Source organism: Microtus ochrogaster, chromosome 19 (genome assembly GCF_000317375.1).
Source record: "Microtus ochrogaster isolate Prairie Vole_2 chromosome 19, MicOch1.0, whole genome shotgun sequence".
Lineage (NCBI taxonomy): Eukaryota > Metazoa > Chordata > Mammalia > Rodentia > Cricetidae > Microtus > Microtus ochrogaster.
The window spans coordinates 55,452,655-55,471,554 of NC_022021.1; the positions used below are offsets into that span (position 1 = coordinate 55,452,655).

The 18,900-nt window shown below is 38.7% G+C and overlaps 1 protein-coding gene across 1 annotated transcript in view; it reads left to right on the forward strand.

The window, feature by feature from the left end:
- Window positions 1–9,180: 9,180 nt before the first annotated feature.
- Window positions 9,181–18,900, forward strand: part of Pde4d (phosphodiesterase 4D) — an 851,276-nt gene continuing 841,556 nt past the window's right edge. The window contains exon 1 of the mRNA XM_026783770.1: window positions 9,181–10,098. Within this exon, the coding sequence (XP_026639571.1) occupies window positions 9,659–10,098 (440 nt within the window). The 5' untranslated portion in view covers window positions 9,181–9,658. The remainder of the gene's footprint in view (window positions 10,099–18,900) is intronic.

Consider the following 18,900-nt stretch of genomic DNA (forward strand, 5'->3'; position numbering starts at 1 on the left):
TTATTTCTCTCTGGCATTTATTTCCTTCTTTTATACAGAATGGTTCATTGTCTGGGGATTCAAAGCCTGTTAACAGAGGACCAGGTACTGCAGAGGAACACACAGGGGATCCAACACAAGAGATGATCTCGGGAAGGGGCAGTCTGAGGCACAGCCCTAGCTTTGCTCATGCCCACTGTGTACCTGGGATATGATGCGATCTTCCCAGTGTTTCTCTGTCTCTACTGAGTTAATTCTTGAAAATCAGGGAGAACAATATCTGCTTAGCTGAGATTCAATAATTACTAGTTATCCTCACACTTTAGGAACCTGCCCTGCCTCTTAGGAATTAAGTGAACCCTCCACCTTCATTCTTGTTCCCCCCTCCTCTGCAAACTCTAGGGTCTGACCATCAAAATAACTTTCTGATCCTGTGATGGCTATGTCTGGATATCTAGAGGACATAGGCTATTGAAGGCTATATGCATTCTGGGATCAGCAGAATCACAGGAGATGAACGGAACATGTTCTTATGTTTGAATACTGCAAGTTTTCCCAAAATATTTTTATCTTAACTCAGTGTTCATTTAAACTAAGCTTGGAAAGGGATACAGATCTTACTTTTTTATCCTGTTTATCTATTCATTTGTTTACTATTTATTTTATATGTCTGAATGTTTGTCTGTACATCATACACATGCACATCAAGCCCCTAAGACTTTGTGGCAAACAATTGTGAGCCACTTTGTAGGTACTGGGAATTGAACCCAGGTCCTTTGGAAGAATAGCCAGTGCTTCTGACTGCTGAGCCATACCTCTAGTTCAGACAGATTCTATTTTAAACAGCACAAATATTTTTGTCTTGGAGTTCTACTTGGATTTCTCACAATTTTTTGTACTACCACAGTCTGGAAAATTTGCCCAGTGGTTTAATTTGGCAAAGTGACAAAAATGGAGTGTGTATAAATGGCCTGCAGCTTTCTCTCCTAGAGATGGAGTATTAAACTTCACCAAGCATGCTACTCCTTCCTACTGCCCTCACTTTTGTCTGTTCTATGACGATGTCAGTGATGATGAAAAATTTCTGCCTCTTGGGGATTCTGGTAGGCACTGCTATTTTTATTATGCAATATCTAGTATATGCAAATGTATCTGAAAGGTAAAGATGCAAAGTCCATAATTCAAGAGCTGCAATGTTGTTCATTGTCTCTACCTGCAAGCTCCTTTCTCCTTCCCCATACCACCTCTTCCTTTTCTAGTCTCTAGTAGCCATTTGAGGTTTAGTGAACTGAATAACCAACCTTTCAATTCTTAAATACTTCTATAAAAGTCACAAACACATGCATACTCTAAAACACTGCTATTTGAGTATGATCCATACACCTGTCACATCTACTTTGTCTGGAAATATCTTTATAATACTGAACTTCAGTCTTTGCTTCAGAACTACTAACCCTCTATTTTAGTTTAAGAAATGAAATATTGCAACAAAATGCAGCATTGAGTTTTTTCTTGCTGCTACTACTTCTACTATATTGTTGTTGTTCTTCTCCTCCTCTTCCTCTTCCCACTTCTTCTCTCTTCCTCCTCCTCCCCCTTCTCCTTCTTTGTAATATAGGTTATTCATAGAGGGTGTCCTGTCACTCATTATGAGGATTAGACTGGCCTTAAACTCACAGAGATCTGCCACCTTTGCCTCTGAAGTCTTGGAATTAAATTATGTTTAATCATGTAATAGTTTGTTAGCTCAACATTTAGTTTATTTCTTATGTTTTGTCACAGAACTAATGGCATTTATCTCCATAGATGAGTTTGCATGTCAGACATTTTCTATGCCATGAGCCATGGAGTAGAATTGTGCATCAATGTGAACGTCTATGCTTATATTTTGAAGATAATAGCAATGTGGCAATGTGTTTGCTACTACCCATGCATAAGAATCCCCAGTCTTTATATCTTTTACTAAATCTGGTATTATCTAGCTCTTTTTCTGAAGTATGGAAATAAAAATCCCCAGTTACTGTGGCCTCTGCTCCCTGTGTGATTATTAATAATCTAGATCAGTTTTTTTCTGTTTAATCACCACTTTCTCTCCTCTTCTGCATAATATCCAAAAGCATTTCATTGGTTTTCAATTTTTCAATGATTTATAGGAATATTCATTTTGGAATAGTCCTTTGCAAACTACATGCAATGTGTAATATCATGTCCTGGTTTCTCACTTTCTTGATCAATTTTGGTGAATGCAAGTTCAAAACATTAATATAGTTTAAACTACCAGTCTCTCAATGTTTGTTTGTGCACCATGTGGAAAATACACTCTCCAGTATGTGGATATCATAATACACTGTTAATACTATCAGTGGATGAGTGGTTTCATATAGATTTAAAACATAACATTATTAGCTGAAACACTACACCGCCCATCCACTGTTAGCACGGATTAACCCATCCATGGCCATTTTGCTTTTCAAAGGTCTATGTTTAATTTATCCCTCTTTCTCATCTTTGAAAGAACACTGGGTATGAGTACAGCTTGGCAAGGTCTCATGTGACACTACAAGTCATCTGACAACAGATAAGTAATCACACTTTGACCTGAAGTTCCCGCCTATGTAAGCTGTAGTTACAGCTGCAACACTTCAATTCTGAAACAGTAATTGCAGCGAGGACTCCTTTTTCATAGAGGCTTTTGCAATTTAGAAGGGTTATTTTAACTATATATTTTCACATCTGGTTAAAATGACTAAGTATCTAGCTCTTCGATCTTGTGGTTGGTCTTGGCTTCATAGCAGCAAGTTCTTTCGCACTGTCTCTTTATACACCGTTGAGACCAAGAATGACATTTCAAGGTATAGCGATTCTCTTCACATGCTTAATTGTTGAGTACCAGAAGTTAAACATCCTTCTCAAGAAGTCAGCGGTTAGGAACACTTGACAGATGGACATTTAGCACCTGAGTAATTATCCTTCAAGTGTCACAAAACACTTTAAATCTTCTGTGACATCTTCTGAGGGATTTGAAAACATCTTCGCATTTTAAGAGTATGCCAGCTGTATACCTGTCCATCATTCTGGAGTCATTTGAGCAAGAAAATTATATACAACTTCAAATATGTGCGCCTTGTGACCTTATACAGAAGCCTTTATATGAGTTTCCTCAGCAAAGCATAATCCTTTCCCAGTGCACCAGATGATTCTCTCCACTTACGGTAAATATATATTGCCCAGATATCTCTTTCCCCCTTGCTACATAGAAAGTAAGGTTTTTTTCTAATGACTATAGTGTAATATTTTCTAGACCTTTGAAGTATTATAATTCTTACTTTAAAATGTAACATTGTGAAAAAAATAATGACATCTTGAATTTTGCAGGCAAATGGCTGGAGCTAGAAAACATCATTTTGAGAGTGGTTACCCAGACACAGAAAGACAATTATCACATGTCACTCATCAACATATACAATCACAATCCCAGAGAACTTAAACAACAATGAGGACACTAAGAGAGACATACATAGATCTAATCTACATGGGAAGTAGAAAAAGACAAGGTATCCTGAGTAAATTGGGAGCATGGAGATCTTGGGGAGGGTTGATGGGGAGGGGAGAGGCAGAGAGGGAAGCAGAGAAAAATGTAGAGCTCAATAAAAATCAATAAAAAATGTAACAATGTGTATAGAAATATGATTACCAAATCCAAAGTCTTCATCATGATCCAAATGGATCTCCTTTGATGTATTCTAATTTCTAAACAGCCTCCACCTCACTTCATCTAGACCATCTGTGATTTGACTATTTTCCATCCATAACTAGCTTAACAGTTTCTTTGCACTGCTAATGGCCCTCCTTCTTGGCCAGCCTATAGAAAATAACACACCCAAAATCAGGCTCCAGTTTCTTAAATCATCTGACATATTTACATACAAGTTTGAGTGTCTACCTGCTCCCAGTGGAAAAATGAAAAGGTAGAAATTTTCTCTACCTATCTGTCTTCTACATCCCTAGAGTATGTTTGGCACGTATTAAGCATTCAACAAACATCACCCCAATGGATGAGCAAGCATTCAATTAAATGAACAGGTCTTTTTCATGTAGAGTCAAAGTCATACTGGCTACACCAAATATCCACGTAGACTAGCTTAGTTCTTTTCATCTCTGCTGAAAGACATGCTGACATCCGAACATTAAAATGTGAAAAAAATAATATTGTTAGATTTGAACAAAATAGTATATGAAAGTATTTGGTAGAGTGCCAAAATTTAAATGTTCAGTGAATGTAATGTACTTGCTTCTAACCTTTTCTTTATTTGGTGTCACAAAGGAAATTCTGGCTTCTGTCTAGTTTGGGCCTATTCATTACACCTCTTTCTTAACATCCTCTCCCCTTCCACCATCTTCTCAGGGACAATACAATATTGTTTTTCTTCCCATTCTAATGTCCTTGATTTACCTCTACACTCAGACAATTCACATTGTAACTACAGACCTTAAGCCCAATTCGCCCATAGGGACTCCTTTTGACAATGTAGCATAGTTATCATATTGCCTTGAAGAGATACAATGAAGTGATTCTTCTTCACTTGGTGTCTGTAAACTTGCCCATCTGAATTCCTCAAAGATCTATGTAATTTCTTCCATTTTCTGGATATCCAAGGAACCCTTATTTCTATTGTGTATTTGCTTATGTCAGTCGCTATATATGGTATATAATACAATCACATATGAGCTTATACACCATGAGAACAGTCTAATTTCATTTCAACAAATGCTTGTACTCTCAGCATCAATTTAGAAGCCATTTACTCTTTGTGAAGACTCACAATGCCTTAATAATAGAATATTCTTGTGGTTTAGAGTTGAAAGCTTGCTCACAAAAGCAACATTGAGATGTGAGGGGTTTTTGGTGGGGGAGGGTATTCGACCATGAAGAATCTGCCCTAATCAAGTGATTAAGCCATTGAGGAATTCCTAACTTGAAAGCATCACTGAGCTATTATCAAAACTAGAATATCAAACAAGCCATTGGAGAAGTCGGTTTGAAAGGTATTCTTTATCCCTGTCCCATTGCTTCAACCTCTGCTTTTCAGATGCCCTGAAGTAGGTAGCGCTGATCTGCCATAGAGTTCTTATGAGGGTCTACCTGACCACAAACTCAGCAACAGCAGAATGAAGCTACCATCAATCAAAAGTATTGAAACTAAGAGATAAAGTAAATTCTTCCTTTCTAAAGTTATATTCTCGGGTCTTTTGTTACAGCAACAGAAGCTGACTACCATATTCCTCCTATTATCTGGAGCAGATATATATATACACACACACACACACACACACACGTGTGTGTGTGTGTGTGTGTATCTCCCATAAGTTAAATATGGAGGTTTATTATTTCCCCTATAAGATACAAAACTCCTGAGAACATTATGTCTTTGTGTGTCTTCAATAATTGAGCACTAAAGTAATCATGGGAATTGGCATTTATACAATATTTTCTCTGGCAACAAGTGTCATTATGGTGTTAAACTACTGGTTTCTAGTGATACTGAGCCACCAACCAGTTTGCTATTGCCACACTGGCAAGAATTTAATGCCATGGTAAGCAAAAAATATACTTAAGGCAAAGGTTTTAGCTCAACATTAATTGAATTAAATGGAATAGAAATTTTAATATTAGTTATTCTAATATATGTCTAGATATTGCATAATCTTAAAAACCCTTTCTACATCTCAGTCTGATGCCTGATTCCACTCAATAGCAAGAAACTGGATGAAATCTGAAGCTATTTGTGAAATTTTTGAATATTTTTAACTAGATAACAGTTTGGCCTTGTGTAACACAACTTCCAATGCAAGAAATTTCTAACTTCAAATGAATTGACACCAAACCGATGCCCTTTAACAAATGCAAAAACACAACGGTGTAGGACATATGCAAAGTAATAGTCTTGTTTACGTCTTTCTCTTTTCACCAAGATAGACACTGGCCCTTAAATGTTGCGACATACTCTGTAATTCTGAACTATCGGCTGAAAGAACAGGTGTTGGCTTTCTGTTAGCTGTGAATTGACATCTTTCTGCTCCTCAGAATTATTGACTAGAATGTTCTCCCTTGCTAATAGTAGCACATTGAGTGATTGATTTTGTCATTAGGTAAGACTTGAAATATGTTGGCACTGGAGGGGGTAATATACTCTCTATCAAATTCATGGCCATGGCACCAGCCCACCACTTAGTTCAGTTTGTTCAGGAAGAGGGCACTATTTGTTTACCTGACTTTCTATTTTTATACAGGTGTAGATTGAGGTAAATAATGATAATATTCAAGAATGCTCCATGTTAACCAATTCACAAAGATTGTCCCAGGCTGTGTCCTGTAAAATTCTAAGATCTATGATCAATTGAGAGGGGGCAAGTAACTTACCTGACAAAAAAAATCAGAGAAAACCAATGAGTCATCTGAGCCTCTTACATTCTTGATGTTTCAACCAGTTGGGGACTCTCCATATTAGTGAATAGCGGTTTGAAATGGAAGAGAGGGGATTCTAGACTTTGAACAGTTCATGGTTTTCTCTAACATGGAAGCAACCAAAGTAATCAATAAAATCAATTTTTCTGTGAGAGCTGTGAATTAAGATGCTTTTGATTGCAAGTGTTTGAGACTTGTGACTGGTTAATTAGTAGCACCTAGTGTGTTTTTATAATCGTACAATGATGAATTTGGGTGGATGTGTAGTTACCAATAAATCAAAGCTCTCTGAAGAGTATTTTTGAAAGAATATTGAGCTCTCCCCATTAAGATACTGATTTAATTTGTCAAGCAAGAGTATTGCTTCACAAACTTGATTCTCAATCACATATTCCTTGCAAACTTAGCAAAAGCATCTCTTGTCCTGCTTCAAGGAATCTGTGGCTATATATTCTGAATATATAGTTCTCCAGCTTATTCTGACAAGACAAAGTTAGTAAAGACTGGTCTAAGAACCAACACCCAGCCTTTAAAACCCTCACAGCTGGTGTTCCCTAGGCACAGGTCAAGTTGCTAACTACTGATGAAAATGATACTTATGATATTATGAAAATGACAGAATGCTTCCATATCTGTCAAAAACCATTAAAATTGCCAGCTTGTATTACACATCTTATTAAAAATCATTGTTGCGTGTATATTTCCATTAGAAATAATCACAAGATTCTGTGAGTTAGTGGGAGTACTATTCTGTACCCAGGAGGCAGGCAGATGATCCAGATAAGGCCACATTAGTAGGAACAAGTGAGTCAGGAGTCTTCCTGCAATCTCTGTTCTATTCAGCAACCCTTTAAAGTCAATAATCTTTAGCAATTAGGGAAACTTGAAAATTCCAAAAGTAAGCAGCATGTCAAAGGGGTCTCTGTGAATTTAAAAGAGCTCCTAACTTGTAATTCCATGGTGAACAATGTGAAGTTTTAAAAACAAAATGGCAAGTATAAATAAAAGAAAATATTCCTGAGTCACCAGGAAGTAGCAAACGGGTGATGAGAAGTGGGCCAGGCTTGATTGTTCTTTTTAAAGGATCATAAATTACTTGACCATTTACATTTCTGAGAAGTTAGGAGTTTTCGGTTGAGTTATAGTGCTAGAGTTTGAGGATGAAAATGGGTGGAAAGTGCTTCAGATGAAAGTTGGATTTTGTATATTTCTTTGAAATAGTTCCAGATGTTAAGAGGGCTAAGAATTACAAGGGAATACAAATCAGATCATGCTTCAGAATACTTTAATATTTTCTTTCTTCTCACATTGGAGAAGATATTGGTTCAATCCCCTATAGGCGATAGAAAAATGTTTCCATCACTGTCACACTTGTGTCTTTCAGAGGAGGGTGTTTTAGTCATGTCCAGTTTCAGTCCTCCTTAGAGGAAAGGACGAGTCAGAGACCTTTGCCTCCTTTCTCTCTGGACTTCCTTTCTCAGGTTTTGTACATGACCCCTATGTGAGCAGAATACCCAGGCTAGCAGGCTGCAGGCAAGGGACATGTCCTATCAGGACTAGCCATCTCAGCTGCTCTGGCGTCTTGGGTATAGTATTAAACTGTTGCCAGTTACAGAAGATGTCTGTGTGTTTTTACACAAGAAGACGCTTGTATATTTCATGGACTGTTCTGACAAGCAAAGAGCATTCATTTTCACTATTGCTACTTTCCTCCTGGCATCTATACCGAATGATCACTGTGTAGAGATGATTGGATTTTCATCGCTCTGAGGGTTCCTGATTTTAAGTACTCTTGTACATATTCATTCATGTTAAGACATTCTGCAGAGAACAGAATGATTAAGCTGCCAATGACTTATTGTGAGTTCACAATATCTGACAAATAGTGGATGGTGTACTGTGTTGACTTCCACAGTGACAAATCATAGAAATAATCGTGAAGAGATGGCATATATGATCCTTAAGGACTGTGACAGTATCAAAGAAGTGCATGAAACGTCCTCATAGTGCTCTGAAATATCTTAATGTTTTAAAAATATTTGATCCTGCAAGAAAACATTAATTCTAGGGGATTAAAGTTGAATCCAGACTGTAGCATCAAGTGTGACTATTTCTGTGGAATGATGGCACGGTGTGTTTTAAAATACTTTGGTAATAGAGCTGTGTTCCGTCAAATGTGGCAAAAAAGCAAATTGCAGCCAGGCTCCGAAGGTAGCAACTGCTGAAGATAACCAGACTATGTAATGGAAAAGATACCCCAAGCTTAAGCTTGGCCAGAGAGCTCAGCTGTAGCTCTCTAAGCAAAAGACCGTTCATCTTTATTTTCAGCTAGCTCTCCTCTCCAAGACCAAAACACTAGCTGGAACATCTCCAGAAGGAAACAGTGTGAACATTCTTTCTGCTGTAGGAACGATTCACAGAATATTTAATCTTGTGTCTCAAAGACAGACTAAATTGATCTTAAATATTAAATCTCTATGCAGATTCAAATTTTTGCGACACACACAGTATTCCTTGCAACTTTGACAGGTTGCATCCCTTTTCTTTGGAAGCCCGCTTCCTGCGGCTCATTTTCAACAAGCTCTGAGAACCAGGCAGGAATCATCAAATGCATTTCTGTGAGAGGAGAGGACCTAGTCAAGCAGCGAGGAGCAAACCTCGGGGCAGCGGGGAGCAGGAAGGGAGGGAGGCGCGGGCACAGGGAGGGGAAGGATCTAGAGAGCTGCCCTGACTCCTGACTGGCTGGAGTGGTTTTGGAGAAAGTCAGAGCACCAGCTGGCCAGTCGGGAGCTGTCCAACTTTTCAGCAGCTCTGAGATCCAGTTTCAGGTGCCCGGACTCAAGAGCAGGCTACTGCTGCGAGACAGCTTCTAGCTGCCAACAATTCCTAATCTCCTCGGCGGTGCCCTGAGAAAGGCAGAGAAGAGGGGGAGGAAGAAGAAACCGACCATCAGAGAAGCCGTGCATCCGAGTCTTGGTTACTTGGGAGCAACCACCGCGCGTCTCTGCCTTGTCCACCCAGCAAGGATCCCTGAGCCATTCCGTAATCGCACCCGCTAGCAGAGCCCCCTCTCGGTGGCCTGGAGCCTCTGGCCGCTACAAGTCGGAAGCTGAGCCCAGTCTCTGTCTCAGGAAGAGGCGGCAGCAGTAGCCCGAAGGCGCTCGGGCTAGCACGGTGGACCCGGCGGGGCAGCGGTGCACAGAGCCGGCCAGGATGGAGGCAGAGGGCAGCAGCGTGCCTGTCCGGGCGGGCAGCGGCGAAGGCAGCGACGGCACCGGTGGGGCTGCACTCAAAGCCCCTAAGCATCTCTGGAGGCACGAGCAGCACCACCAGTATCCGCTCCGGCAGCCCCAGTTCCGCCTCTTGCACCCCCATCACCACCTGCCCCCGCCGCCACCACCCTCGCCCCAACCCCAGCTGCAGCCACCGCCACCGCCCCCACTGCCGCCACCCCCTCCGCCGCCCGGAGCTACCCGTGGTCGCTACGCCTCGAGCGGGGCTAGCCGCGTCCGGCACCGCGGCTACTCGGACACGGAGCGCTACCTGTACTGCCGCGCCATGGACCGCACCTCCTACGCGGTGGAGACAGGTCACCGGCCCGGCCTGAAGAAATCCAGGATGTCCTGGCCCTCATCATTCCAGGGACTCAGACGGTGAGTCGAGAGCGCCCCCTCCCCCACTCTGGCAAAGGGTCACCTCCCCTCTTCTCCAATTCTCCGTGTTAGTTGCTCAACACCAATCTTGGAATCCGGGGTCAAATACAAGAAACTCAGGGAGGGGGAGCAGGGGCGTGTCTGTCCTTGCCCTGGAAGATACAATTCAGGGGTGAAATAGACCCGAAAGTACAGCATAATTGTTAACTGGTGTGTGTGCGTGTGTGTGTGTGTGTGTGTGTGGTGTTTCACTGGTTTATTTGTGCCATGCGCCTCCCTCTCCCCTCTCGTTTCCATCCCACCCCAGCAGTAAGATTAAACCTAATTCAGTTTGTATCTAGTGGAGGGAGGGTGAAGGCGCGAAAGCTGGGGGTGGGGGAGGCTGCAGTCCAAGCCTGGAAACCATCCATAAATCTGTCCAACGCACTCCGAAAGGAGGGCTCAGCCAGGCAGATCTAACCCGAGAGGGCACAGGGTGTGGAGGAGACCAGTTGGTCGCAGGAATTGCAGCACAGGGCTTGCGAACAACTCTTGTCAAGTTCAGAAGTAAATTGAACAGCAAAGGGGAGAACAAACACGTGGGTGACTTGGAGAGTTTGGAGCAAAATGTTCAGCAATCCTTACGAGAGGGAAGGAGGAGGGTTGGAAGTGAGGATGCTGTGGGAGTCAGACTGCATCGGTGTGTGTGTGCGCGCGTGTGTAGACTCGGAGTGGGGTGGTAGTGGTGGTCCCTGAGCCACCCTGCTAAAAAGTCACCTCGTTTTAGCAAAGAGCAAGACATGGAGATTTGATTATAGTGATTTCCCCTTAACATAAAGTGCTCTGGGTGACAGGGCAGGGAAGCCACATGTCAGCTTGGAGTTTTAATAGATGCCAAGGAAATGAGTAGTGTAAAAGACAATTACAGTGGCTGAGCAATCACCTCATTCTTAATTCAAGTGTGGAGGTGGATTTTGGCCCCATTTGGTGGTAAGGGCATGGGTCCCTCCTTATACACACACACACACACACACACACACACACACACACACCACACGGGGTGGGATTTTACATACATGCACACAAAGTAACACAAGGGTTTTAGGAGTAGCTGATCCTTCCCATGCTCATTGGCATAGCGGGACAGTCATCCAGCCTCAGATAGGGGCAGGCACTGCTGCCTTTCTAGCCAGCTCCCACCCTGGACAATGGGTAATTGTGCATCCTAGCTGGCTGTGTAAACAGGAAAACCTGGGGCTGAGATCATTTGTCTAGCTCTTACTGACAAGAGGTGGCATTAATCAGAAAATAATAATGGTTTCAACTGTATGTTTATGTGAGGATGTGCGTGTGTAAATATGTCTCCCCATGTGCTGTATTCTCTACGAAACAAGAGCATCTAGCCAATCAGTATCCTAACCTTCACCCGTGGCCATTCTTTCAGCTGGAATGTATCACTTTGCTCTTTTCCTTCCTGGCTTCCTTGCTTTCCCTGTTGATGACACTGTGTCTGTTAAATGTGAAAACAGAGAACTGCAGCTAATCTCAATTCAGACCACTGGAAAGTTTGATGACTGATGCTAATTGCAGACATTAATAAATCAATACACAAGTTTCATTGTTTGTGGTGCATATTGCTCCATCACACATGCAGTCTCACTCTTTGTGTAAAGAGGAGGTCATCCTCCCCAGTGGCTGAGCAGCAGACCACAGAGGCCCATAATATCAGAATAGGGACAAGGAAATTATCCTGCACATTTCACCTATTCATAGAAAAATGTGGTCATGAGTCCTTAGTAAATATTAAACAAAAATAAGCATTCTAACTTAATATGTGGGTTGATTGCATTTGTGGAATATCTTAATTGACTCCATTTTTAATAAAATAGATTTGTTTGGGGAGACTGGAACTGAGCACAATAAGCTAATTGGAATGGAAGTATTGCATCATTGGTTTGAGTTTATTTTTTGTTATGCTCTACACATTGATTAATTGTTCTATCTGAAATTACTTAATTGAATTGTTCAGAGAAAAACTAAGATGTGTAATATTTACATGTTGTCTCAATTGTGGTTCATCTGATATATTAATGCCATACTATTTAGGGATTTATGACTAAGTTCTTTATAGCACTTGCTGCATATTTCCCACATGTTCACACACTGAATGTAATCTTTTCTTGAATAAAATTCATTTGGAAATTAATATGCTTCCAAAAAAGCATGGATATTATTATCATTCTTTAGAAAAAATGGTAGCAGTGGTTTAAAATAATTAGGGAACTTTCAGGTCAATTGCCTTAGTTGGTTCTTCCAACAAGGTTAAGTTGAACCATATTATCTCCATTTTATAGACAAGAATACTGAGCCCCAGAGGATATAATTTGTTCAACATCACACAGAGTAGAAGGACCAAAATTGAGACTCAAATGCAGGTCAACTAAGGCCTTTCTGAAATAAATGTGTGTGATTTTTGGCTTAAGTTGACAGCATCAAGAATAGGTGAAACCATCCATGTATATATGTATAGTATATCAACCTATACTATAGAGTGTATATCAACCTATACTATACAAATGGAGATATTTAAATCATCCTAAATATGACAGCATAAGCTTCTGGAAGCAATATGGGCTTTTAATCTTTATTCTCAACTTGTCCTGTCCAATTAAGCTGGTATCAGTTATCACAAGACAAACTTTGAATTAGTTGACTTTGTATAATACATATAATAATAAACATGAATACGTGAATTAATGTCTAGAGACCTTAAGAACAATAAAAAATCTGTGACGACTTTCAGTTATCTTCTATGGTACCAAAAAGGGTACAAGTAATGTTTGTACACAAACACACACACACACACACACACACACACCATGATCTTAATAAGGGTTTAAATTGTCTGTGAAAATTAATGTATGAAAAGAAAACCTCTTTATGAATTCCAGGGAAAACGATTACCTATGGATTATTAAGAAAGTTATGTCTCTAGAAAGCTATTTCTAGCAGGTACAGCAGCGTGGCCAGATGTTATTATCTTGGCTGCAGTTCTGAGCATCAATTATAATATGTGAGGTAATGGGGAAGAGGCATCTATTTTTTAATGAAAAAATTGATATCAACAGTAAGGATGTAGCTCTCAGACAATGATGGTCCATTACTTTGATTTCATGGAAAATGTGACTGTATCTAATGCATTTTGTATTAAGATGTATCTAGCAAGGTAAATTTGTTTGTTAATATCAATGTAGGATGAATCTAGAAGAATGAAATTTTCAAAGATAATAAAATAGTTCTTCAAGAGAACTAAATAAAATACCAACAAATATTAAAATATTCTTTAAGTTGTATATATTAAATTTATTATTTCCAATAATGACTCTTCGAATTACTGTAGCTGTTTAGCTTAACTGATAAGAGCTGTTTCTTTTACTTTTCTTTATATAACAAAATGGTTTTTTTATTAGTAAAGTATATTTAAAATTTTACAATAGCTGGAAATTCTTATCAAAGAATAACGATTGGATATTCAAACATCGTAGGTGATTTTTGATTCTATAAGAACATTCTAGATAACAGAGATGTAAATATTATGAAAGTGATATTTGAGTTAGGAAAGTTAGAGAAAAACAGCTGAAGTGTCTCATTGCAATAAATATAAATCTAAGTGTGTTGTAACCTTGACATGACATTAACTTTTTAAATGCATGGACTTCAATATAGGAAAGGAAATTTTACACTGTAATATTACAGTACTCTTAAGATCATCGTGAAGACGGATGTGGCTTATTGGCTGGGCACTGTCATAGCATATTCAAGGCCCTGGTTAGTTAGAACTATAGCCCGATAAATAAAATATTAATAAAAAATCGATCCTTCTGGATTAAAAGAGCTATTTTCCATTTTTTTTTTAAAGTTTGATTTCATCAAAGACTTTTAGTGCAGCGTTTTTCTTCAATGAGGTGTGTAAAGATAATCTAAGTTTGTGGTACAAATCTTGAGTTTCACATTACCAAACAGTCTGTGGGGACATTGGCAATGGGGCCAGGATTTATCCCTAGTGGTTGAACTGACTTTTGGGGGCAAATTCTCTTTGAAGGAATACCTTGTTCAGCCTGGATATGGATGGGGAGGGGGCTTGGTCTTGTCTGGAAGTGAAGTGCTAGACTTTGTTGACTTCCCACAGGAGGCCTCACCCTTTCTGAGGAGTGGATGGAGGGTGGGTAAGGGAAGGGTGGATGAGAGGAAAAGAAGGAGTGGGAATGGGGGTAGCTGTGTAAAATGAGAAAAGATTGTATTAAAAACATTTTAGTAAAAAATTATAATCTCAAGAAAACAAGAACAACAAAAAAAGAGATGTTATTTACACCGTGTGTTTCAATAAATTCAAGTTTCGGGTTTTATAAAAAAACCTTCTTTTTATATTTTTATTCTTTCAATGTTTTATAGCTTGTATAAGGTTGACACATTTAAAATTTAATTAAAGGCACTAAATATTAACAATATAAGAAAAGGACATTTTTTCTATTTCTTTGTATTTTCAATATAGTAGTAGACATCTAAAAAGAAAATAGATTTAAACATTTTTCTCCTTGTGTTTTTCCACTGAGAGATTGTCTTCTTACCTTTTTAAAATACCTTTTCTGACAGCATGTTCCCAGACGTTAATGTGTTAGAAACACATTGGGAGTCTATCATCTTATAATTTGGCTCTGGAAATTTGAACCCTTCCATCTCTCAAGGAATTGGTGGACAAGAGGAGGCAGAAATTGGTGGTGGGGATAGATTTTAACAGAAGTATGTAAAAAGAAAGACACACAGGAATTTGTCTTCCAAAATGGGATGTTTATGCAGTCTTACCTTTTCAAGTAGACTTCAGTTGCTCACTCCATGGCACTATTGGGGGAAAAGGACCGTTGTCCGCAAACAAAGGGAACAACTAACCTACCTGAATACCACCCATCACACTCCTGTAGAATTGCTCATCCAGTTTATTGGCAGAAGCAGAGTGCAATTTCCACCTTCCATATCTCTTGACAATTAATTCACATTTATACATTGCAGCCATCTGTTTTGCTCTGTTTTGTTTCATTAGGACACCAGGTCTTAGGAAGTCAGGGTTGGCTTTGAACTCACTAAGTATCTGAAACTAGTTTGAATTTCTGAACCCCCCCCCACACACACACCGCCTTTGGGATTACAGGCATATATCACTATGTCTGGTTTTGTGGACCTCTTTTAATTAACCAGTGTCCTCATCTTCTAAGCAATTGCCTTAAACTAAAAATGTAAGATTACCATGGAATTACCCTATCATGCCCTTGGAACTGCAGTATTCAGACATTGGTGAAAGGTGGCTTCAGAAAATACTCTTTTCACTTTCCTTTATGAAGAGATTCTTACACTTCAACCCACCCCACACACCACACCCCACACCTCACACAAGATGATAGGTTGGTCATTAGTTTAATGTGTGTTTAAAGAGGTATCTGGAGAAATATCCTTAAACATTGCATGAATTAATTATCTGAGAATACTAATTCTTTTTAAATTATTCAAATGTCTCAAGTCTAACATTGGCAAAACCAAGCCCATCTCACAGCCTATTACCCAAATTCACATTTTAAAATATATAATCTGTGCATCTATAACTTAAATGCTATCGTTTTAGCTCATATCAGCAATATTGCTAAGGGATTATAGCAAGTAGTACTGTATTATATTTCAAAAAATGCCATCGCTATTTTTATTTCAAGGAACATTTTCTGCATTTAAAAATAGGAATACTAATTTTTCCCAGAAAGATGGCATTTTGCTTTATATTTTTAAAAAGCTCATTGATGAAGTTTGTGTGACTCCCTACACATGTTTGCCAGGAGTGTCCTCTGCCTTGTCAGATATGTGAGAACTCTCCTGAGCCTCAAGGTTTTCTCTGATCCTGTGTAAACATGTGCAGTTATTGATCTATCTCAATGTATGGTGTCACCATTTATCCCATTGTCCTAAGTCACTGGTTTTTCTTGGACCCTTTTTCTCCCATAATACTGGATGTCAGAGAACACTGAGATCTTCCAACTTGACCTCTGAAGTAGCACACCTTCCCTTTGGTATTTCCCTCAGTGAAACATTTACAACATTCAGGCATTTGCAGTAGCCTGGCATGACCGGCAATTCTCACCTCCACGATCCTCCATGTATTTCCCGTGCCATATGTCAATCCCATTGTCTCCTGGTTTGAAATCTTAGAGTAACTTCTGTTAGCCTTTGAGATAAGATCTAAATCTCTTGGTCTGCATCTTTGGAATGTTAACCTTGTCTGTCTTACTTATAGAAAATCTTACTATTAATCCCCACATCTACCAAACCCATCAAACACTCAAATTCTTGTCAAAGATAAATTCTTGGTGTGTTTAATGCCATCCCCTTTTTTTTCTGAAAAAAATGTTCTTCTTTCTGGTTCCTTTTCTATGGCCTGTAGCACCTCATTCTCATCTCTTTAAAAGAATTAAATAATATCTCTTTGGACCACTAAGAGATACGAGACATGAGTGAGAGAAATAGTCTTCCCCAGGGAAGGGCACACCAACTGGTTATCCTACAGCAAATGCTCAGCTCTGAAAACATATACATATACACTGAGCAGGTTGTATTTATATATTTAGGAATATACATATATGTGTGTGAATGTGTGTGTGTATTTGAATTTGAAAATGAGAAAGGGGGTTACACGGGAAGGGTTGAAGAGAGGAAAGGGAAATTATGTAACTATATTATAATTTCAAAAGCTGAGAAATTATAACAAAAAAGAACATCCATTTGATTTCATATTTGCCTCCTTTGGAGATTTTCCTACAAAAGAGGGAATGATATTCTTTTGTATGTTATATTTCGGTATTTACCCACCATAATTTAATTATTGGCAATATTTCCTCTTCCTTTGGGCATTTAACAACTTTGCATAAAGTATGGCTTATATGGGTACTCAATAAATGATAAGATTTTAATGTGGAAATAACAATGAGACCTAGCCTTTTTCCTCTCAGACAGGATATATTTGATTTCCTTAATAATATCTATGAAGCGCACAGAGCCAGTGATATTTTGCTCATTTTAGAGGTTATGAAAGGAATATTGTCTCTTCGAAAAATAGATGCATATCCATTTCCAAATACAGAATTTAGACATGAGTTTTAAAAGCCCTTGGCTGACGATATCCTCATGATACTGGCATATCTGCTGGTACCCATTGCTATCTGATGAGAAGCAGCCTATAATTTGATTTAAAATATGAGGGCTGAGGGCAATTACAGTGATTATGAGGAGAGATAGCACTTCTCGTCTACCTTGTGAGAATGTTACGTCAGAATAAAATAACCCTGAAAGAATCCCTCCCCTTTAATTTAGACAGATGCCTGTGGAGTCCATCCTCACTTCTGCATCCGGGAGCTCAGAGAATCCACTGGAATGTGGCAGAGTTCAAGGACATGTTCATCATGTTCTCAGTTCGTGTCCTGGATACATGAAAGTTAAGATACTGTGCTTTAACCTTAACTAAGCCGTTCGCTTAATCCACTAAGGGAACAACTGTGAGAACATCATATCTATTTGGGTGATGAGTCTCATTAGGGTAGCTGAAGTGAAGCAGCCTGAAATGGTATATTTTTTAAATGTATAATACTGCAAGCAGTAAAGGCTTTGGAGGTTTTAAAACCAACATAGTCTCAATAAATATTTAGGGAATTATTTCACTTGAAGTTTGATTTAAATATTTATAAGAGTAGTAAACATTTTGAAAAAGAAGCTCTTTTGTCACCAATGTGATTTTAGAACACATCATATGGACTAGTACTTCAGGAGGTATGGTATTAACTCATGAATAGACTATTTATTCGTGGAAAGTAAAGAAGTCAAGAGTGAGACTCATGAATGTATAAAATTGGAAGGGCTGGTTAGGGTAGCATCCCAACTCAGTGTATGTATGGTAAGTTAATGCATGGTCTTCATTGGCTTATTGTACCTCATGGTACAAAACTAATACTTAAAAAGTAGTAAAATGTGTAAAATCAATATTAAAATTATGAAAAGCAAAAGAAAATGGACAAAAGAGCTAGAGGTATAGAGAAGTATCTAGAAGAAGCTAGAAGTATAAAAACAGTTTTAGTATAGGGTATAAATTAGGAAAATGTTGATGAGTAATCAAACAACATGTATCAATGTTTTGTACAAATGCCATGCCAAAATAATTCTAAGCATGGGAATTTGGCTTAAGAATATAATTAAATGCATAAACAACGAAGTGCTATATCACAGCACTGCACATACTAGCAAATATCAGAAAATTACCCAACTATCTCTCAATGGACAATTAAAATAAAATGATGTTATACCCGCAACAAAAGACTGCTACATTAAAAAAAAATCAAGAAAGATCTTCTGTATTAAAATGTAGTGATAAACTGCATGTGTCGTTATGTGAATGAAAACAATTTGGAGAATAGAGCACAGAATATGACTCACGTTAATATTCTGCATTTATGAATATTTATATTTACATGTCTCTCTTTCTCTCTCTCCCTTTTCTTCTCCCTCTCCTTCTCTCTTTTCCTCTCTGCAATCTCTGTAGAAGCAAAACGCTACCAATTGTTTCAGGCATTTAAAGAAGAGGTAGTTAGGAGGTCTTTGTTTTTCTACTTTGTGTTCTTTTCTTTTAGTTGATTTCCTTTAAGAAGTCAGCATAAGCTGACTCAATATACAATATACAAAAATAACATTTTTCTTTCCTTTGTATTTTCTACCTAATTTTGTCAATATATTTTGTTT